The sequence below is a fragment of the Gorilla gorilla genome, chromosome 14 (assembly GCF_029281585.2).
Source record: "Gorilla gorilla gorilla isolate KB3781 chromosome 14, NHGRI_mGorGor1-v2.1_pri, whole genome shotgun sequence".
In the NCBI taxonomy this organism is placed as follows: Eukaryota; Metazoa; Chordata; class Mammalia; order Primates; family Hominidae; genus Gorilla; species Gorilla gorilla.
In genome coordinates, this window is record NC_073238.2 from 63,720,020 (window position 1) to 63,740,826 (window position 20,807).

Here is a 20,807-nt window from a genome sequence, read left to right on the forward strand (position 1 = left end):
AATGGTGGAATGGCTGGCTGAGTGGCAATCGCTCCTGTCAGGAAATGTAAGCTAATGTTATGTCCAACTGAAAAAGAAAGCCAAGAAAACAAAACAGGTGCAGAATTGCAATCTGAAAAAATTTTTTAACACTTTATTTCATTATTTAATTTTATTTTGTACAGATGAAGTCTCACTACGTTGCCTAGGCTTGTCTCAAACTCCTGGGCTCAAGCAATCCTGATCCCCCACTCTGCCATACCCGCCCCCCATCCCCAGCCCACCCCCATCTCCACCTCCCAAAGTGCTGGGATTAGAGGCATAAGCCACTGCCACTGCTGCAATCTGAAATTAATGCCTATGTCAAGTTGAAGGACTGCTCAAAATATTGGAGAGGTTCAAGACTGAATGTCCCTACGCTATACAGAGGTCTAATTAGATCTTCCAAACATCAGACAACCAAGTGAAGTTAAGTTACCTACCCCCTTGAATGAATCTAGCTTTTGAAATCTTTCCGCTGAGTTATCCTTTAGCGCTGGTATCCAGAATTCCTTTTTCCGTGGGGGCCGGGAGGAGATGAAGTTATCTGTCCTGGGACGGAGAGCTGAAGAATAGGCCGAGGGGCCTGAATTCGCAGCCTGGTTTCCAAAGACATGGACCTTGGGGTCAGCCCTGGCCCTAAATCCTGGCTCTGTGGCCAGCTGTCTGATCTGGAGGGAGTTACTCACCCTCTCTGTGGTCCAAGTTTCCCTCCATCAGGTGGAGACTCGAGTGAGATGTCTGTGCAGGCTTAGTGCAGACCAGACCGAACACTCAGCTTTTCTCTGCTTATTATGGCAGCTACATAACAGCAGTTTCCATGTTTCAAAAACAAAATCACACCTTGTTTACATCCATCTTCAATCTTTTCAATCTTTTTAGGTAGACTAAGTCTAGCTTTTCAGGGTCTCCCAATAGTATATGTTTCAGACCTTTATCTAACTGTGAGCCCCCAATACAATATCCAAAACCTTTCCGAAAGAACACTCATGAAGAGATGGTGTTCATTCATGCCACATGTATAATATTCTTTTGGATAAAATGGCAAAACAAGTAAAAGACATAAAATCGTAATGTCCTCTAATATAACAGGCCAGCAAGATTTGTAAATCTGTTTTGAAACAACTGTCTTTTGACATTAAAAATGATTCCAGGAATCTTTGAGTTTCATTTTCCTTCACATTGTTACAATCACTTTCAGTCTTATATAATTTCTAGACTGTGCTATGTCTCACAGCAGCTGTGTCTCATGGGAAATGCGGACAAACCAGTCTGGCTGGTGAGGGGGGCTGTGGAAAACTCACAGCCCCTCCTTGGACAGCCACATTGCTCCCCCAGAGCCATCAAAGGAGGTCTGCCTATGAGGCTGAGGGTCTGGGACATTTCCAAGGGGAGGGTGCTCCTGAGTGTTTTCTCCAGGAGCAATCCTAACTTCTGGGCAGATGCCTGGCTCTGGCCAAGAGCCTGGTCCAAGAACATTATGATCTCAGTCCCTGCTGGCCTAACGCTAGGACACTCCCAGCTGGGGAACCTCCCAGGCAGCAGTGGGGGAGAGTTCCACATGGTTTCTGATGCCCTGGACCATCCCTAGTTCACAGCCTTGATAATGAAGGCAAGAGAGAGAACAGGAATTTGGCCTCGGGCCACTGTGGGCTTGTATCTAGGGTATCCCACACTAGGTCCAGGATCTTTCAACCACTCAGAACCTCAGTGTCCTCAATTATAAAATGGGAAAGACTCCCGGGTATGGGGAGGCATCAACAGTGGGATGTGTAGATTTAGTGTTCAGTAGGCGCTGCCTAGTAAATGGTGGTTAGTGTCGCTTGGACGATGGGACGGGTGCAGGGTCACTGGTTGGTGGGGCATACAGGAAGGTGTGCTGGGGCCCTGGGGCAGCATAAGGCTTCCCTGCCTGGAACGGTGGCAAGAACAAACACAGCCACACAACATGCAATGGAATGAAACCAACCAAGAAGTGTGTGGTACCTTTTATTTAGTCAGTCTTCATTTAAATGTGTGCTTTTGAAATCACTAAATATGACCTTTTCAGAATTCAATTCTCACAGTATTTACAGTGAACTTTGTGCAAACAAATCCCCCTTTGTGCAAAGGGGGAGCTTCCTGCTCCCCCTTTCACATTAATAACTTACAAATTCAGATCACAACAAAACCCCAGACTCTAGTTTTCTGTTTGAAAGGTACTGAGCTGGGATAATGGGTTGCTAGGAAAGAGCTAATGCAAGCCCAAAGGAAAGAAAATGTTTTCTTTATCAGAAAAGAATAATAACAAGGCCTCACTCTCCAAAGGAAAACAGACGTCCCAAGATGTTGTGGAACAGTATTAAGTAACCAAATGCAATTCCAATGGTTATTTCACCTTCATTTTTTATACTTACACTCATCTCTTTTAATTAAATAAGCGAAACCAGAAAAGTGCAATTCGAAGGGACTCTGAACTGTCAGGGAATGTTATAAAAATAATGTGACGTCAGTGACTAAAGAGTGCGGGTCATCAGGCTGCCGGCCGGCCTCCTGCAAGGGCACTGGCCAGGGAGGCCACAGCTGCCAAAGCGGGGAGGTGCGCCAGGCCCCACATCACCTGCCTCGGGGTCCATGCCAGGCAAGAAAGAAACACACACCTGGGCCTAGCCAAGGGTGGTGCCCTGCCAGGTAACTCTTCAGGTACAAAATCTACAAAGGGGATCAGTCCTGGAGAACACATTTCTCTTCCCCTCTCTAGGCAGAGAAATACCTGGCTGAAGAAAAACTACACAACACTCAAGTAATGTATAAGGGAGGGTTCCTGTGGAAGGCAACGATTCATGATTTAGAAACTGAAGTGTAAAAAATACAGATCAACAATTGTGCCTTTCATTCTTGTAAAATATCGCTTTAAAATCCCGTTTTAGATGCTTGATGTCTGAAACAAAACCACGGCCTTTTAAAATATTTTTGATTCCGCCTTTTTATAAGGAAGAGGAATTAACACCTCAATCATCTTAGTCACAAGAGACTATTCAGGACCAAAACTGTATAGGCTTTCTATGTGTTCACTAAAGACTGTGATGGGCAGTTATAGAATGACAGCTTATTAGAAAAAAAATTGCTTTTATCAACATCTGATACAATGGCTCTGAAAAAAATTTATTGATGGATCTGAGAATTTTTTCACACATGAATCATTTCTCCTTCCAATGGTTATTGATACTGATAAAAGTTCCCCACTGAGACTCCCTGGACCCATGGTTTGTGCCTGCTGGGCATCCCACTATGCTGATTCCTACTCTAAAAGACACAGCAGAAAGCATTCACCCATGACCATTATGAAGGAAATATTCTGTCCCTCACTCACCCTCTGGAAGTTAATATGGAACAGCAGTGACTCTATCCAGAGCCACATGTTCACAGTTCTCTAGCAAGTAGGTCACACCCTGTGGGTCCCCTATTCCCCGTGACCCTTGTTGATCCATCCTCTTCCTGCTCAGTTGCTCCCCTGCTCACCTGGACTGCGGGAGGCATGGGCGCACCCACTGAAGCCATGCTGAGGAGCTGGGATGGAATGCAGGACAGGGAGAGAGGGGAGACTGAGCTGAGAGGGAGCACTGGATGCTGGGAGGTGTGGATGCACTGATCACAGTCCAAAGACATTGGCAGCAACAAAGGACACACAATGACTGAAAACATTAACGTTACCTTCTGGGATCTCTCAGTGCCCTGAGCGATCTGTGTGTCTACCTACAGACGGGCAAAGCATTTTTGCACCCTGGTCCCATTCCCAGTTCTCCCCTGAGAACTCAGTCCTCCTTGAAGACTTGGTGATGCCTGTCAACTGAGCTCCCATTTAGCGGCTCATGGTGCCCAGGGGCTCACATCTGCAAGTTAAAATTGCTTTTATCAACATCTGATACAATGGTTCTGATTTCACATAAATAATCACAGACTTGACTAAAATGAATATATTATTCTAGGTTAATTTTTTTCCATTCAAATGTTTATACTCCATCTACCCAGAACAATTACAACAGAAAAAATAGGCACCTCCAAAGTCTTCCCAAGAATGATGACTTTCTGAAATGACACACTGTACAAACTGGACAAATGAGACGACTGACTGTGACAGGGGCCGGGGAGCTCTTCAAGGGGCCGTTTTCTTCAAGTCTCGGATCTGTTTAATCAAGTAGTTCTTCTCGTCAGCGAACTGCTCATCATCCGTCCTTTCTTTCTGGAAGCTGCTCAGAAACTCAATGAGTTTGGGCTGATTTTTTAACAGGATCTCCACAATAGGCTGTGTTTTGTGAGGACTGGCCACAAACACCTGAAACAAAAAGAAACAAATACTTAGGAGTGCAAGCCAGGGACCTCACCCACGCTACAGCAGTGCAGGCCAGGGACCTCACCCGTGCTACTCGCGTTTCATGCGTGACTGATATTATTAATGCGTAGAAGCCCCTGACTCTAATTCTCAGTGAGGGTGATCAATACAGTCACACACCACATAACGACATTTCAGTCAACGACAGACCATGTATACGACTGTAATCCCACAGCACCATAATGGAGCTGAAAAATTCCCATTGCCTTGTGATATCGTAGGTCAGTGCATTTACTCATGTGTCTGTGGTGATGCTGGTGTAAACAAACCTACTGCCTGGCCAGTTGCATAAAATTCAAGCCCATACAATTATGCACAGTGCGTAATACTTGATAATCAACGATGATGGTACTGGTTTACGTATTTACTATACTATACGTCTAATCATTATTTTAGAGTATATGCCTTCTATTTAGTAAACAAAAAGTTAACTGTAAAACAGCCTCAGGCAGGTCCCGCAGGAGGTATCCAGAAGAAGGCACTGTTATCGTAGGAGATGACAGCTCCATGGGTGTTATGGCCCCTGCAGACCTTCCAGGGGGACAAGATGTGGAGGTGGAAGCAGTGATACTGATGATCCTGACCCTGTGTAGGCCAAGGCTAATGTGAGTGTTTATGTCTTAGTTTTTAACAAAGAAGTTTAAAAAGTAAAAAATAAAAAACTTTAAGCATAGAAAAAGCTTATAGAATAAGGATATAAAGAAAGAAAATGTTTTTGTACAGCTGTATAATGTGTTTGTTTTAAGCTGTGTTATTGCAAAAGAGTAAAAAAAGTTTTAAAAAATTAAAAAATAAACTTTTTATAAAAGTAAAAAGTTACAGTAAGCTAAGGTTATTTTTATGTATTTATTTATTTATTTTTGAGACAGGGTCTCGCTCTGTTGCCCAGGCTGACGTGCAGTGGCACCATCATAGCTCACTGCAGACTGGAACTCCTGGGCTCAAGCGATCCTCCCGCCTCAGCTTCCCCAGTAGCTAGGACTACAAGTGCATGACACTGCACCTGGCTAATTTAAAAAGTTTTTCGTAGAGACAGGTCTGACTATGACTGCCAAGGCTGGTCTCGAATTCCTGGTCTCAAACAATCCTTCTACCTTGGCCTCCTAAAGCTGTGGGATTACAGGCATGCGCCACCATGCCTGGCCCTAAGGTTAACTTATTATTAAAACAAGAAAAAAAATTTTTTAAATCAATTTAGTGTAGTCTAAGCAGTGTTTATGAAGTCTACAGTAGTGTACGGTAATGTCCTAGGCCTTCGCATTCACTCACCATTCAATCCCTGACTCCCCCAGAGCAACTGCCAGTCCTGTAAGCTCCATTTATGGTAAGTTCCCTATACAGGTGTACCATTTTTTCTCTTTTATGCCATATTGTTACTGTTATCTTTTCTATGTTTAGATACCCAAATACCATTGGGTTATAATTGCCTGCAGTATTCAGTATGGTAACATGCTGCACAGGTTTGTGCTCTAGGCGCAATAGCCCACACTATATAGCCTAGGTGTGTGGCAGGCTCCACCACCTAGGTCTGTGTAAATGCACTCTGTGATGCTCCCACACAAAGGACATCGCCTAGTGAGCATGTTTCTCAGAACAACTCCCTGCTGTTAAGCGCCACAGGCCTGCACTTCACCTTTCCTATCACTCTCCTAAGTCACTAGCTAGGAGCACGTGGGAGCTATCTGTGAACATTTCATATTTGACTTTGTTTTACTTTTAAATATTTGTTCTTAACTATAAAATCTTTCAAACAGAAAATAACATAACAAATCCAGTATACTTACCTCGCAAATTGAATAGATTTTACCATTGTGCCTCAAGAGTCTCTTTTTAAACAAACAAAACATTACAAATGGAACCAAACCCTCACCTTCCACCTTTCCCCTCCCACCTCCAGCAGTGTGCCACCATCTCTGGGCACATTTTAATCCTTATCCTCCTATTACATAGATATTTAAACATAAACAACATATAGTATGAGTGAGCTTATGATTTTTAAACATAATTTATTTTTTGAACACATAATATCATCACCTAGTTCAAAATTCAAAAAGGACAAATGTGAATAGTTCTCCTCTCACCTTCCCTCCCTGGATGTCACCAATGTCACTGTTTGTTACATATGTGAAGCTTTAAAAATTACAACTGCTGGGCCAGGCGCGGTGGCTCATGCCTGTAATCCTAGTACTTTGGGAGGCCGAGGTGGGCGGATCACGAGGTCAGGAGATCGAGACCATCCTAGCTAACACGGTGAAATCCCATCTCTACTAAAAATACAAAAAATTAGCCGGGCGTGGTGGCGGGCGCCTGTAGTCCCAGCTACTCAGGAGGCTGTGGCAGGAGAATGGCGTGAACCCAGGAGGCGGAGCTTGCAGTGAGCTGAGATCGCGCCACTGCACTCTAGCCTGGGCAACAGAGTGAGCCTCCGTCTCAAAAAAAAAAAAAAAATTACAACTGCCCAGGTCCTACCTCCCAGATACATCAACTCAGCAGGTCTGTGGTGAATGTCTAGCATTCTGTATTTCTATGAAGTTCTACAGAGATTCTTATGTGAACTCCTGGTGGAAACCATGATCTGATACTGACTGGTGCACTATTTTGTAAAAGACACACTCCTTAGTTACTACTATATACATGACCAAATGACCAGAATGCAGATCAAAGTGTCTCTGAGCCCTACAGAGCTCTCTGGTGTGATGGTCTGGCCTCCTGCCTCTGCCTGGCACCCCCTCTGCCCACCCATCCCTGTCCCATAGCTGTGCAGTGCCCAACTCTACAGGGAACACACTACGAAAGGGCTTAGTTATGGAGCAGTGGGGGTTTCATGGCTAAGCCTTTAAGGTTCCTCCACCCTAGCAAGTGTGGGGAAGGAGAAAACTACCCTAGGATGTTGAGTACCAATGTGGGGAATGCAAGACTGCGGAGGCTCCCATCCCAGGAGGTGGCGATGACATTACATTTCCGGGTTTGGAACAGGAAGGCTCATGGTGTGGGCGGCATGAGAGCTAGTCCATGAGTCAGGCAGAGAATGTTTACACGTGGTGGTAAGAAAAGCAGCATTCCAGGAATACTGAATTGTCCCACTGCAGGCTCTGAGGTGGGCGGGACAGGACGTGGGAGCAACAGTAGTAAGAATGAGTAAGGGAACGTGGGAGCTAAGGCGGCGCCGGCTCTGGAACCTGGGTTCAAATTCCACCTCTCCTACATGTTAGCAGTGTGTCCACCAGCAAAGTTTTGTTATCTAGAAATAAAAGGACCTCTGCCTGTCTGGGTGGGGAGAATGTGCCAGAGAACATCAGCAGCGTCAGCACAAGTAAGTCTCCTGAAGGCCTTCTGTTGTCACTGTATGTGGGGACTCGTGCTTGCTGGAGGCAAAGTGCCTGAACTGAATTCAAGGCCTCGTCACTGCCCCATCACCCTAATTCTGGTCAACTGTACACACGACCGTGGGCAGCAAGTTCATAGCCCTCCCAGCTGGTTGTCTTCATTCATGGGGCTAAGTGTTTCACACTCATCGAACACTTAACCCTCACAACAGCCCTGAAGTATAAGAGCTGTTATCCTCATCTGTTATTAAGGAAACAGGCTGAGTCATATGAATAAACTTGACCGCATAGTAGTATGGTTAACAGCGCAGATTCAGAAGCACACAGCCTGGGCCCAAATCCTAGCACCACCTCTTATTAGCTATATGATTTCACAAAACTTGTTTACCTCTCTGTACCTCAGTTTCTTCATCTGAAAAATGGGGATGATAACAGTACCTGAGTGCCATTAGGTAACTGTGAGGCTTAATGAGAACAGTATATGTATTCTACTCCACGCATTCAAATGGTACATGGCACACAGCACGCACCATTCAAATGCATGGAGTAGAACACATACATTGTTGCAAAATTGCTTTTGCCAGGCTCACAGAACTAGCAAGGGCTGAAGCTGAGATTAATCCCAGGATGCTTGTACTGAGAACTGATGAAATGTGACATTTTACCAGGTGAGGTTCAGAACTAGAAATCAAAGCCCACAAATCTGATACTCAGTTCATTTGCCCAATTTAGTTCTGAAATTGTTCATAAATATGATATATAAATTCTTCATGTTTCTGTTCTTTCCATGAAAGGTCGTGGACTCACTCACGCAGCAAGCGCTAAGGAATACAGAACCCTCTCTGGGAACACTGCACGTCCCTGTGGTCACGAGTGGCTCATGATGAGACAGTCTCTTGGCAGCCCACATGGCTTACTTACAGTGAGCCCACCGCTCAGCCAGGCCAGGGGACCCATAACAGAGAAGGAAAAGGGTTTCCTAAGCTTCTGCTTGGTGGGTCTACAGCCATGGGGTGACAAGGAGGAACTGACCTTTGACCTTCTGGGTTATAAAGTATCCTAGGCTCCTCTGAAACAACCAATGGGAAATAGAAATCACAAAGAAAATTAGAAAACACTTTGAGACAAATGAAAACAAAAACAAAATATATCAAAACTCATGAGATGCACCAAAAGCAGTGCTCAGGGGGAAATTTATAGCTATAAATGCCTACATTAAAAAAGAAAGATTTGGACTGGGTGCGGTAGCTCACGTCTGTAATCCAGCAGCGTAGGAGGCCAAGGCGGGCGGATCACGAAGTCAGGAGTTTGAGACCAGCCTGACCAACATGGTGAAACCCTCTGTCTACTAAAAATACAAAAATTAGCCGGGCATGGTGGTGTGTGCCTGTAATCCCAGCTATTCAGGAGGCTGAGGAAGGAGAACGGCTTGAACCCAGAAGGCGGAGGTTGCAGTGAGCCAAGATCATGCCATGGCACTCCAGCCTGGGCGACAGAGCAAGTCTCCATCTCAAAAAAAAAAAAAAAAAAAAAAAGAAAGATCTCAGATTAGTAACCTAGTTTTATAGCTTAAGGAACTAGGAAGAGAAGAACAAACTAAACCAAAGCAACATAAGGAAGGAAATAATAAAACTTAGAGCAGAGATAGACAAAACAGAGAACAGGAAAATGACAGAATCAATGAACCCAAAAGTTGATTCTTTGAAAAAAATTAATAAAATTGATAAACCTTTAGCTAGATTGACTAAGAAAAGAAAGAAGACTCAAATGCTAAACATTACTAACGGCCTTATAGAAATAAAAGGGGATTATGAGAGATGCTATGAACAATTACATACTAAAAAATTAGATAACCTAGATGATGACATGGCCAAATTCCTAGAAACATGCAGACTACCCAACTGACTCAAGAAGAAACAGAGAATCTGCAGACCTCTGACAAGAGATCAAATCAGTAACTTCCAACAAAAAAGAGACCAGGACCAGATGGCTTCACTAGTAAATTCTACCTAACATTTAAAGAAGAATTAACACAAATCTCTCTCAAATTCTTCTGAAAACTGTAAGAAATGGGAACACTTCCTAACTTATGATATGAGGCCAGTATTACCCAAATACCAAAGCCAGAGAAAAACAACACAAAAAACTACATACCAGTATTCTCTATGAATAAAAATGCAAAAAATCCTCAACAAAATACTAGAAAACCAAGTCCAGCACTATATCAAAAGGATTCTATACCATGACCAAGTGGGATTTATTCCCCAGAAATACATTCAACATAAGCAAATCAATCAATGTAACACATCACATGTACTGGGTTAAATTGTGTTCCCCAAAAAGATATGTTCAAGTCCTAATTCTCAGTATCTGTGAGCATGATTTTATTTGGAAACACAGACTTTCTTTACAGATGTACTCAAGATAAGATGAGGTCAATACTGGCTTAGGGTGGCTTTACTCCAATGACTGGTGAACTCTGGACACAGAGACGCTTAGGGATATAGAGGAGAACACCATGTGAAGATGGAAACAGAGATGCTTCTATAAGCCAAGGAGCACCAAGGACCTCTGGCAACCACCAGAAGCTGGGAGAGAAGCAAGGAAGATTCTCCCTGAGAGTCTCCAAAAGAAGTCAATGCTGCCAACACCTTGATTTTGGACTTCTGGCCTCCAGAACTGTGTTTTCTGTTGTTTTAAGCCATTTGGTCTGTGGTACTTTGTTATGGCAGCCTAGAAAACTAACACAAGTGTACCGCATTAGCAGAATATAGGGAAACCACATGATCTTCTCAATTGATACAGAAAAAGAGTTTGATAAAATCCAACACCTTTTCATGATAAAAACACTCAACACGGAGGCTGGGTGCAGTGGCTCACACCTCTAAACCCAGCACTTTGGGAGGCCAAGGTGGGCGAATCGCTTGAGCCCAGATATTCAAGACCAGCCTGGGCAACATGGCGAAACCCCCTCTCTACAAAAAATATAAAAATTAGCCAGGTGCCGTAGTGCACACCTGTAGTCCCAGCTACTCGGGAAGCTGAGGTGGGAGGATCAATTGAGCCTGGGAGGTTGAGGATGCGGTGAGCTGTGATGGTGCCACCGCACTCCCACCTGGGCAACAGAGTGAGATGCTGTCTCAAAAAACAAACAAACAACAAAAAAAAAAACACTCAATATAGGACATTTGGATATTCACATGCAAAAGACGAAGCTGAGCCCTTATCTTACTCTAAATAAAAAGTAAAATCAATCAAAGACCTAAATATAAGAGCTAAAATTTTCACAGGAAAATACAGGGTAAATTTTCATAATGTTGGATTTGGCAATGGTTTCTTAGATATGACACCAAAAATACAAGCAATGAAAGAAAAAACAGGTAACCTGAACCAAATTGAAAACTTTTGTATATCAAAGGATACTATCAAGAGAGTGAAGAAAACACACAGAATGGGAGAAAATATTTGCAAATCATATATCTGATCAGTGTCTTGTATCCAGAATATATAAAGAACTCTTACAACTTAACAACAAGAACAGAAAACCCATTCCAAAAAGGGGAAAAGAACTTGAACAGACATTTCTCCAAAAAAGATATACAAATGGCCAATAAGCACATTTTTAAAATCCTCAAAATCACTAGTCATTATGGAAATGCAAGTCAAAATCACAATGAGATACCACTTCGCACCCACTAGGATGACTGCAAAAACAAAACAAAACAAAAAAACAAAAACAAAAAACTCTGACAGTAACAAGTGTTGCAAAGATGGACGGAGATAAATTGAAACCCTGGGCCAGGAATGATGGCTCATGCCTGTAATCCCAACACTTGGGGAGAATAAGGTGGGAGGATCACTTGAGCCCAGGAGTTCAAGTTCAAGACCAGCCTGAGCAACACAGCAAGACCCTGTCTCCACAAAAAATTAAAATATTAGTTGGGCATTGTGGTGCACATTGTAGTTCCAGCTGCTCAGGAGGCTGACGCAGCAGGATTGCTTGAGCCCGAGAAGTTGAGGCTGCAGTGAGCTGTGATCACACCACTGCATTCCAGCCCGGGTAACAGAGCAAGACTGTGTCAAAAAAAAAAAAAAAAAAAAAAAAAAGAAAAGAAAAAGAAAGAAAGAAAAGAAATTGTTGCTGGTGGGAATATAAAACGACACAGCCTCTGTGGAAAATTGGCTGTTCCTCAGTAAGTTCAACAATGAATTACCATATTACCGAGCAACTCCTTTCCTAAAAATGGAATACATTGTTCAAACAAAAACTTGTGTAGTAGTGTTCATAGCAGCACTATTTACAATAGCCAAAAGGTGCAAACAACCCAAATGTCCATTAACTGATGAATGGATAAACAAATTTGTGGTATACCCATGCAATGGAATATTATTTGGCCATTTAAAAGAATGAAGTACTGGGCCGGGTGCAGTGGCTTACACCTGTAATCCCAGAGGCCAAGGCAGGTGGATCACTTGAGGTCAGGAGTTCATGACCAGCCTAGCCAGCATAGTGAAACCTTGTCTCTACTAAAAATACAAAAATTGGCTGGGTGTGATGGTGGATGCCTGTAATCCCAGCTACTCGGGAGGCTGAGGCAGAAGAATCCCTTGAACCTGGGAGGTAGAGGTTGCAGTGAGCCAAGATCGTGCCACTGTACTCCAGCCTGGTGACACAGCGAGATCCTGTCTCAAAAAAATTAAAACAAAATAAAAAAAGAATGACGTGCTGATGGATCATGCTACAACATGGATGAACCTTGAAAACAGTGTATGAACAAAACACCACACAAAAGGCCACACACTGTATGATTCTATTTATATAAAATATCTGGAATAGGCAGATCCATGGAGCCAGAAAGCAGACTAATGATCGCCAGGGGATGGAGGTGAGGGGCAATGGGGAATGACTGCTTACTGAGTACAGGGTTTCCTTTTGGGATGATGAAATGTTCTGGAATTAGATATTGGTGACAGTTGTACAACATCGTAAATACACTAACTGTTACTGAATTGTACACTTTAAAATGGTTAATGCTGAATTTTATGTTATGTGAATTTTACCACAATAAACTAAAATTGTTACTTATATTAAAAAAAAAAAAGGGACTCCAGGCCTGTTTATACAAACTGCCTGATGTTTATGTAATACCTATCAGAAATGTGTGGCTGCTCTGGTTACCATTTGTTTACAAGGGAGTTGCTGTGAAGTTTTAGCTAAAAATTGCCTGGCATTTTGTGGTGACTACATAAATAACTCATGACAGTCTTTCTTTCTAAAAAAAAAAAAAAAAAAAAAAATTAACTATAATAGACAAACTGATGTTGCAAACCAAAATAAATAAATGTAAAATGTACTGGAATTTGCAGACAGGCATCACTGGTTCAATTCCACTGAATTCATTCACTGTACCATAAACCTAAGGAAAATGCTAAGTTTGTGCCCAGGTTTTAAATTTTTTCTTGTTTTTATTTTTTATGGCTTCTGAACTCTGCCGCCTCTAAAAGTAGTTGCTGACTCGAGTCAGCTAACGCAATAGTGCATGATTCCCTTGGGGCAGCCAGGACACTGGTCAAGGCCTGAGATTAACGCACTGATGATAAGAAACACACTTCTAATTCAAGGTATATGGAAGCAAGTCTTTTGAATATTATGTCCAGGGTAGAAATTTTTTTGGTTGTCTTTGTTGTCCCCGTTTTTTAAAAAATCTAATTTTCAAACCACCCCCAAACAAATGAAACTACCCAGGACGTCTCCTTTTAGAATGCCGCCTTATTGCCTGTATCCCTCAGTTTACATAACATGCCTGAGAGATGTGATTTGTGGAGTTCTCAAGCGTGGTAAGAGGAAGGCAAATATCATGACCACAACTCAAATATTTTTAGTTTAGAAGACTGAAGATATTGCACTCTCCATTTTAAAACTGAATGCATTTCATGGAAAATAAAATATCTACATCTTACACACATATCCATTAATTTCATTCAAATTCTATTTTGCCAACAGGGATTGAGCCAGACAAGGTATGGGGAGGTTAGTCTTCTGCGTTGCTGACCTCACTGCCTTTGATGCGTGCTGCAAGCCTGGAATGCTCTGTATATGCTCCTGTTACGGTTACGTGGAAGCTACTCCAAGCAAAATCCCACCCCATCGAAGGGTCATATAAGGCAACCATGTCCTTATTCATATGACTACACATCTGAGTAATAATTTAGAATATTTTGACACAATACTTGCTAGTACTGATCAGAGACTATTAACTTTTTCCTGTTTAAGAAAGGACTTGATTGTTAAATCTGCAAGCTGGTTGGGTGTCTATAAGCATCACTGGGCCCACGACAGAATTAGACTGGACCCCACTGCACATCGAGGGAGGAAGAAAAGCCCCAGGAAGGAAGTGAGGGTGGTGGAGGCCAGCAGCCTGAAAGTACAGGATGCTCTAAAAACATCTAGTATCTCCTGAAATCCTCCTCCTCACTGCCACCATTCTTACCATCACTCTGATTACACAAGTGATACATGTGGAAAACTAGTGAAATAAAGAAAAGCACAAAGAAGAAAGTAAAAAAATCACTGACATAATTCCTCCACCCAGAGATAACCCCTGTGAATATCTGGTGTATGTATGTGCAGCATTTTTTTCTTGTGCACGTCGCTATTTGTAGAAATATTTTAAACAAAACTGGGCTTGCATTCTGTACATAGTACTTTGTAACCTACCTTTTCCTTAGTAATATGTTTTTTAATGCTTGTACATTCTTCTTACATTACATGAGATGATCGCCATTTCAAAAAGATAGATATCGTCTGCTGAATCCTTGCTATGCACTGGGCATTGTGCTAAACAGTTTATACGAATTGTATTCTTTTATCTTGACAACGGCTCTGGGAGGAAGATACAATTTTTCCCCAATCTCCAGGTGAGGCTGAGAGAAGTTAAAGCAGCATCCCTGACCACTAGGCTGTGTGTGCAGCGTGCGCCTTCCGGGCTGTGCTGGGTGCTTCCGCTAGTGACTGCACGACAGTATGGCTGCCAGCTTCGCCCTCTCCATGTGTGGCAGTGACCGACTATTTCGTTCAAATGTTCTTAACTACTTATCTAAAGGTAGAGGCAAGGAGGGGAAAAGGGGCTTGGGGTCAAGCTATAATCACGTTTCTCATCTTTAAAACTGTTAAGTAAACTAGTGGATCAAAGAAATGGGAACGCCTTCTTTCCAAAGTTTTTTCAGCATTTTAATGTTGCCTTTAGACAGCTAAATGCAAGGTGGATGTCTGGACACTTCCTTAGAGTAACAGAACACGTTGATTTGAACTGAACAATTCAAGCCTGTAGGCAGTTTTGTAAAAGGAATATAGCATCGTGATTACCTATATCTCACGGAGTTTTTAAAAAGTTTTTCTTAAAAACAGCTTTATTAAAATTCAGACTATATAGTTGACTCATTTAAAGTATACTTTTTGATGTTTTACAGTATATTCACATAGTTGTGCAATCATCACCAGAATCAATTTTAGAACATTTTTATCATCCCCAAAAGAAACCCTATACCCATTAGCAGTCGCCCGCCCCCTCCGCACCCCAACATGCTCCCAGCTCTAGGCAACACTAATCTACTTTCTGCCCCTAGAGCTTTGCCGTATTCTAGACAGTCATATAAATGGAATCATAAAATACGTGGTTTCTATGACTAGCTTCTTTCACGTAGCACAATGTTTTTAAGGTTAATCCATGTTGTAGCATGTTACGAATGCCACATCCTTTTTGTGGCCAAAATTGGATTGGGTTTTGAAAGTATTCAATGAGTATGTCCTTGTAAAGTGTTTAGCAGAGTTTCTGGCCCGCAGCAACTGCTCGTTAACAGTTGCTACTTCCTTCAACGTGAAATCACTGCAGTGTCACATACAGCAGTAATCGCTTTCCCAAATATTTACTGTTATGCAGATGCAAGTTATTAAGATTCATATTTAAACCCAATAGCTCATTTTAACTATTTTGGGTAAAATATTTTATCCTCCATCCAAAGAATGAGTATACTAGTATTTCCTCTAGTAATACTGTAAAAAGAGGAATTCATACTTCTAATATACTTTATCACAGTCAATTGTAGAAAGAATAGACTCTTGTAACTGGGAGGGACCTCAGGAACTTAGCTAATTCATCCTTCCACTTCAGACACAACCCACGGGTAATTCTTGGCAAACAAGAATTGATTCCTATTAGATCCCCTGAAAAGGTGATTCTATAACCATCCTCAATGACCTATTCCAGTGTCTACAACTCCCGTTCTCAGAAAATTGGTTTTATTTATAGTCACTCTCCGCAGCCTGTTGAGATAGCTGCTGTTGGCTTGCATTATGATATTCTATGAAACATGTGCTCTGCCCTCAAGTACCACTGTTAAATTTCTCTGTCAGTCTTCTTTTTTGGTGCATAAGTGTTTTTAAATCTTCCCACATAGGTCTTGTTTTTCAAATAGCTCAATCATCTCTGTGGCTTCTCTCTGCTGAGCCTCTCTGTATTCTCTATACCCTCCTCCAGGTAAGCACCTCAGAGGAACTGTGCAGTCTCCTTTCCTAGGATCCTTAAGGAGAAGTCATTTACCTGATGACATGGCCAACCTCAAGATTCCCAGAGCTGTCAATATAAACTTCATCCCGGTGAAATCTGACTCGAGTTGAAGAGAACACTGGCTTTGTGCATCAGGGGCCTTCACTCTGCTATCACTTGCTCACCCTGGATTTTTCTGCTCTTTGTGCCATCACTTTCTCAACGATTTTATTTCCTTCCCAGGTCTGTGATACTGTACTTTTCATCACTGAGCTTTTAGCCACTTATTCCTCGTTTCATCTACAATGGACAAATACTACAGCCATTCAGAATCCTTATTCTTCCCGGAGGCCTTCAGCTCCATCGGAAGGTCTGGCGAATGTGATGAGCACACACGCTGCTGACCTCATTCTCCAAGCCTCAGATGGAAACGTGGACTGGGACTTCCCAGGGGAAGCCGCCTGCACAAAACATAGATTCCAGACCTACACATTCTCGCTTTCTGAATGGAATATGCCAGGAAGGAAGGATCTAAATATATTCACAAGTCAGAATAGTTCTATTTAACATGACAATGCTTCTCAAACATTTTGTCAGAAAGATTTTTTTAAAAGACACTATATTACTACCCAGGACTCTGTTCTTGTCCCAATATTTGAAAACTGAAATGAGTCCCTCCAGGTTAGCATTACCAGATTTAGTAAACAGAAAGAGAGGATGCCCCATTAAATTCTGTTTCAGATGAACAATGAGTAATTTTTTTAATGTTAGTATGTTCCGTGCAGTGCTATACTTTGGCCATCTCAAATTCAAATTGAATGGGGCATCTTGTATTTTATCTGGCAATCTGGTTCAGAGGCACAGAGGCTCTCAGTTTCCTTCCTTTGAGAAACACATATTGGCTGGGTGCGGTGGCTCATGTCTGTAATCCCAGCCCTTTGGGAGGCCGAGGGAGGCAGATCACTTGAGGTCAGGAGTTTGAGACCAGGTTGGCCAACTTGGTGAAACCCCATCTCTACTAAAAATACAAAAAAAAAAAAATTAGCCAGGTGTGGTGGTGGGTGCCTGTAATCCCAGCTACTTGGGAGGCTGAGGCAGGAGAATCACTTGAACCTGGGAGGCAAAGGTTGCAGTGAGCCGAGATCACACCACTGCACTCCAGCCTGGGTGACAGAGCGAGACTCTGTCTCAAATAAAAAATAAATAAATAAAAATAAAAATAATTCTAAAAAAAGAACATACGTATTAATTTACTTACTCAGACATTAATTAAATATTTAAATAGCGACTATGTGCCAAAAACCCTTCTAGCTGTTAGGAGATAGAACAGAGAAAGAACAAATCAGAGGAAAATTCCTGCTCACAAAGAGCTTCTACGAAATACAAAGGTCTAGCAAAGAGGCACTTTGCCATTTTGAATTTACCAGCCTCAGTTCCCCACATATAAGTGGGGCTATGTAGAAGAAAGAACACGGGATTTGGAAGCAGAAGATGGCCTTGTCTGTGAGAGCTCAGGCTTGTCACTTAATCTCTCAGACAGTTTCCTCGCCAACGAAACGGACACCACATCTGCCTGACTTCACAGATGGGGTGAGGATCACATGGAATTGTGTCAGGGAAAGTGCTCTGTAAGCTACAAAATGTTAAAATGTTACTAACATTATTGTTAATGCAATTGCTTTGGTATTTTGGAAATCAAATCTTTGGGATCTACAAATTTCATATAATTGTGGAAGTTACATAGGAAACTAGACATGTATCCCAAAATTACATGGAAAAGCAACTTAAATTTTTTTATGCTAGGTAATATTCACAAACATTAAGTATAGGCTGCATTTTCTTTATATACTACTGCAAAAATATTTTGTAAAGTAGGTAACAACATTATAAACATTCAGTAGCAGGATTATCAAACAGAGCAGTAAGTAACATATTTATATACTTGTTTGATGATGTTGCTAAAGTTTGCCAGAAATACCCATTGCAAACCTTTCTATAAAGAAACATAGAGTTGATTGTTTTATGAATTTTTAAAGAAAGTCTTTTTAAAAATAGAAAGGAGAAGTGAGGCCTTAATTATGACTTTCCACATTTTCTCCTTGGCTTCTTTGTTAAATATGCAAAAGGGTAAAATAAGATCAAATGAGGACACGATAAAGCTGAATGTTCGACACCATTTAAAAGTAGTTGGTGAGACATTAAGTCAGAAGTTGGTACACTTTTCAATATGCTGTTACAATTTTAGGGGAAATTATCATTATTAAACTAGTTCATAGCCAATTCCTAAATTCACTTGGTCTCAATTGCTTTCTCCATGAGTACAGTTAGATTTGGTACACCATGACCATAGTAGTTTGGTGTGCTAGAAAGTGGGTCCTTCAGCCAGGAGTGGTGGCTCACGCCCGTAATCCCAGCACTTTGGGAGGCTGAGACGGGCGGATCACCTGAGGTCGGGAGTTTGAGACCAGCCGGGCCAACATGGCAAAACCTCGTCTGTACTAAAAATACAAAAATTAGCTGGGTGTGGTGGCACATGCCTGTAATACCAGCTACTCGGGAGGCTGAGACAGGAGAATCACTTGAACCTGGGAGGTGGAGGGTGCGGTGAGCCGAGATCATGCCATTGCACTCCAGCCTGGGCAACAAGAGTGAAATTCCATCTCAAAAAAAATAAATAAATAAATAATATAAAAAAGTGGGTCCTTAAGGAAGTGAGTAATTCACGGTTAGTCCTTCACTAAATTCATCTGTAATTTTGCTTATTTTCAGTAAGACCACACGGAAACTATTCTCATTCTTGTTCTACATACTTTTTTGGCTGAACTGTCAAGCCGACTTTTATATTCTGGAATAAGCTGGGGACAGAACTTCTTGTTTTGAAGGGAATAGCTATTATAGCCAAATGCTAGGATCTGAGTGACAGACTAGTGCCATATCTGGCACTGGCCATGCCTAAGTTCCAGCAGCTCTGAGCGAGCAAACGACACAGACCATTTTCTTACACCTTACATGGTTTGGTGGGAAGGGGCAACACGGCCCTTTGCTATCAAGGTTAACAGGGAAAGGAAAGGGAGAAGATCATCTCATAATGCATCCCTCAATCCATACTGGACACATCTCTGGGAGAGTCAGGACCAGAGACAAAAGTCTCCTGAACTAGTATCTTAGAATTACACTTCAGCACTTTCATTTTGCAAGTGAAAAAATGCATCCAGGTGGATTTGCCCAAAGTGGCTGCTGGCAACTGAGACAGAACAAAGACCTTGCTCTCTTGACCTCCATCGGGGCTTTCCCACCACACTATCCTGCTCACCAATAGTAGGAAGCACGTGCTGAGCCTATTAGCAAGCTAATAAGAGTCAGCCATTAACAATCCAGCAAAGACATTTTCAGGACTGGGTTCCACATTCTTTGCACCCTACGGAAGATGCTCTGGGGAAAAAAACCTATTAATTAAATGATGTGAAAACAATCCTAGGACTTAGCTGTTACTTTTTTCTAAATAACAAAATATTTTTGGCAAGTAAACAATGCAGTTCATACTTCAGTGGAAGGAACACAGCCGGGGTACGGGGCAGGCCAAGTTACACACATACAAGTAAACAAGTGGTCGACTATTTTTAAATGTACCTACCGTGTCCAATGATTAGGTGACCCAAATTCTGATCTTCTCAGAGGATGGAAATAGGTTATTTTTATTTTGCAACCCACTGTTTCCTTCTATATATAATACTGCATTTTTGAACAAAATTATATGAAGTTTATTCTCATTTAAAGTTCTGTGGGAGCTGAATGATATGATACACAGCCTTCTACAATTCCTTCGGTCCAAGGGTCTTGAGAGGGCCTACCATTTTATAATGTGTAGGCATTTTCCAGGCCTACAGCACTCTATTTTTGTTTCATTCTTTTTTTTGAAACTTTTTATGAAATAATTCTAACACATGGAAGAGTACAAGAGTAACATATCAGACTTCATATTCCCACCATTGGCTCTATCAAAATCTAATATCTTTTGCCATACTTGCCTTCAGATTTTTTTTTAAATAAAATATTACAGATATAGTTGAAGGCTATTGGACACTCCTGTATGATATCACTTATTCTCTTCCCTACTTCTTCTCCTGAGATGACCACTATCCTGAATTTGGCATTTGGCATTCCCATGCATTTTGCAATTTTGTTTGTTTTTTTGAGACATAGTCTCGCTCAGTCACCCAGGCTGGAGTGCAGTGGCACAATATCGGCTTACTGCAACCTCTGCTTCCCAGGTTCAAGTGACAATCCTGCCCTAGCCCACTGAGTATCTGGGACTACAGGCATGCACCACCACACCTGGCTAATTTTTGTGTTTTTAGTAGGGACTGGGTTTTGCCATGTTGGCCAGGCTGGTCTCAAACTCCTGGCCTCAAGTGATCCACCCACCTCCACCTCCCAGAGTTCTGGGATTATGGGCATGAGCCACCATGCCCGGCTTCTATGCATGTTTTTGGACTCTAACTGCATATATATGAATCCACACTTAGTGTTCTTTTGCATGTTTTC

At 42.0% G+C, this 20,807-nt stretch overlaps 1 protein-coding gene across 23 annotated transcripts in view; it reads right to left on the minus strand.

Moving 5' to 3' along the window:
- Window positions 1-1,994: 1,994 nt before the first annotated feature.
- CAB39L (calcium binding protein 39 like) overlaps window positions 1,995-20,807 on the minus strand; it is a 216,759-nt gene continuing 197,946 nt past the window's right edge. For all 23 annotated transcript variants that reach the window (XM_063697381.1, XM_055359855.2, XM_055359869.2 and 20 more), the window contains one exon: window positions 1,995-4,333. In XM_063697381.1, coding sequence (XP_063553451.1) covers window positions 4,154-4,333 — 180 coding nt within the window. In that variant the 3' untranslated portion in view covers window positions 1,995-4,153. The remainder of the gene's footprint in view (window positions 4,334-20,807) is intronic.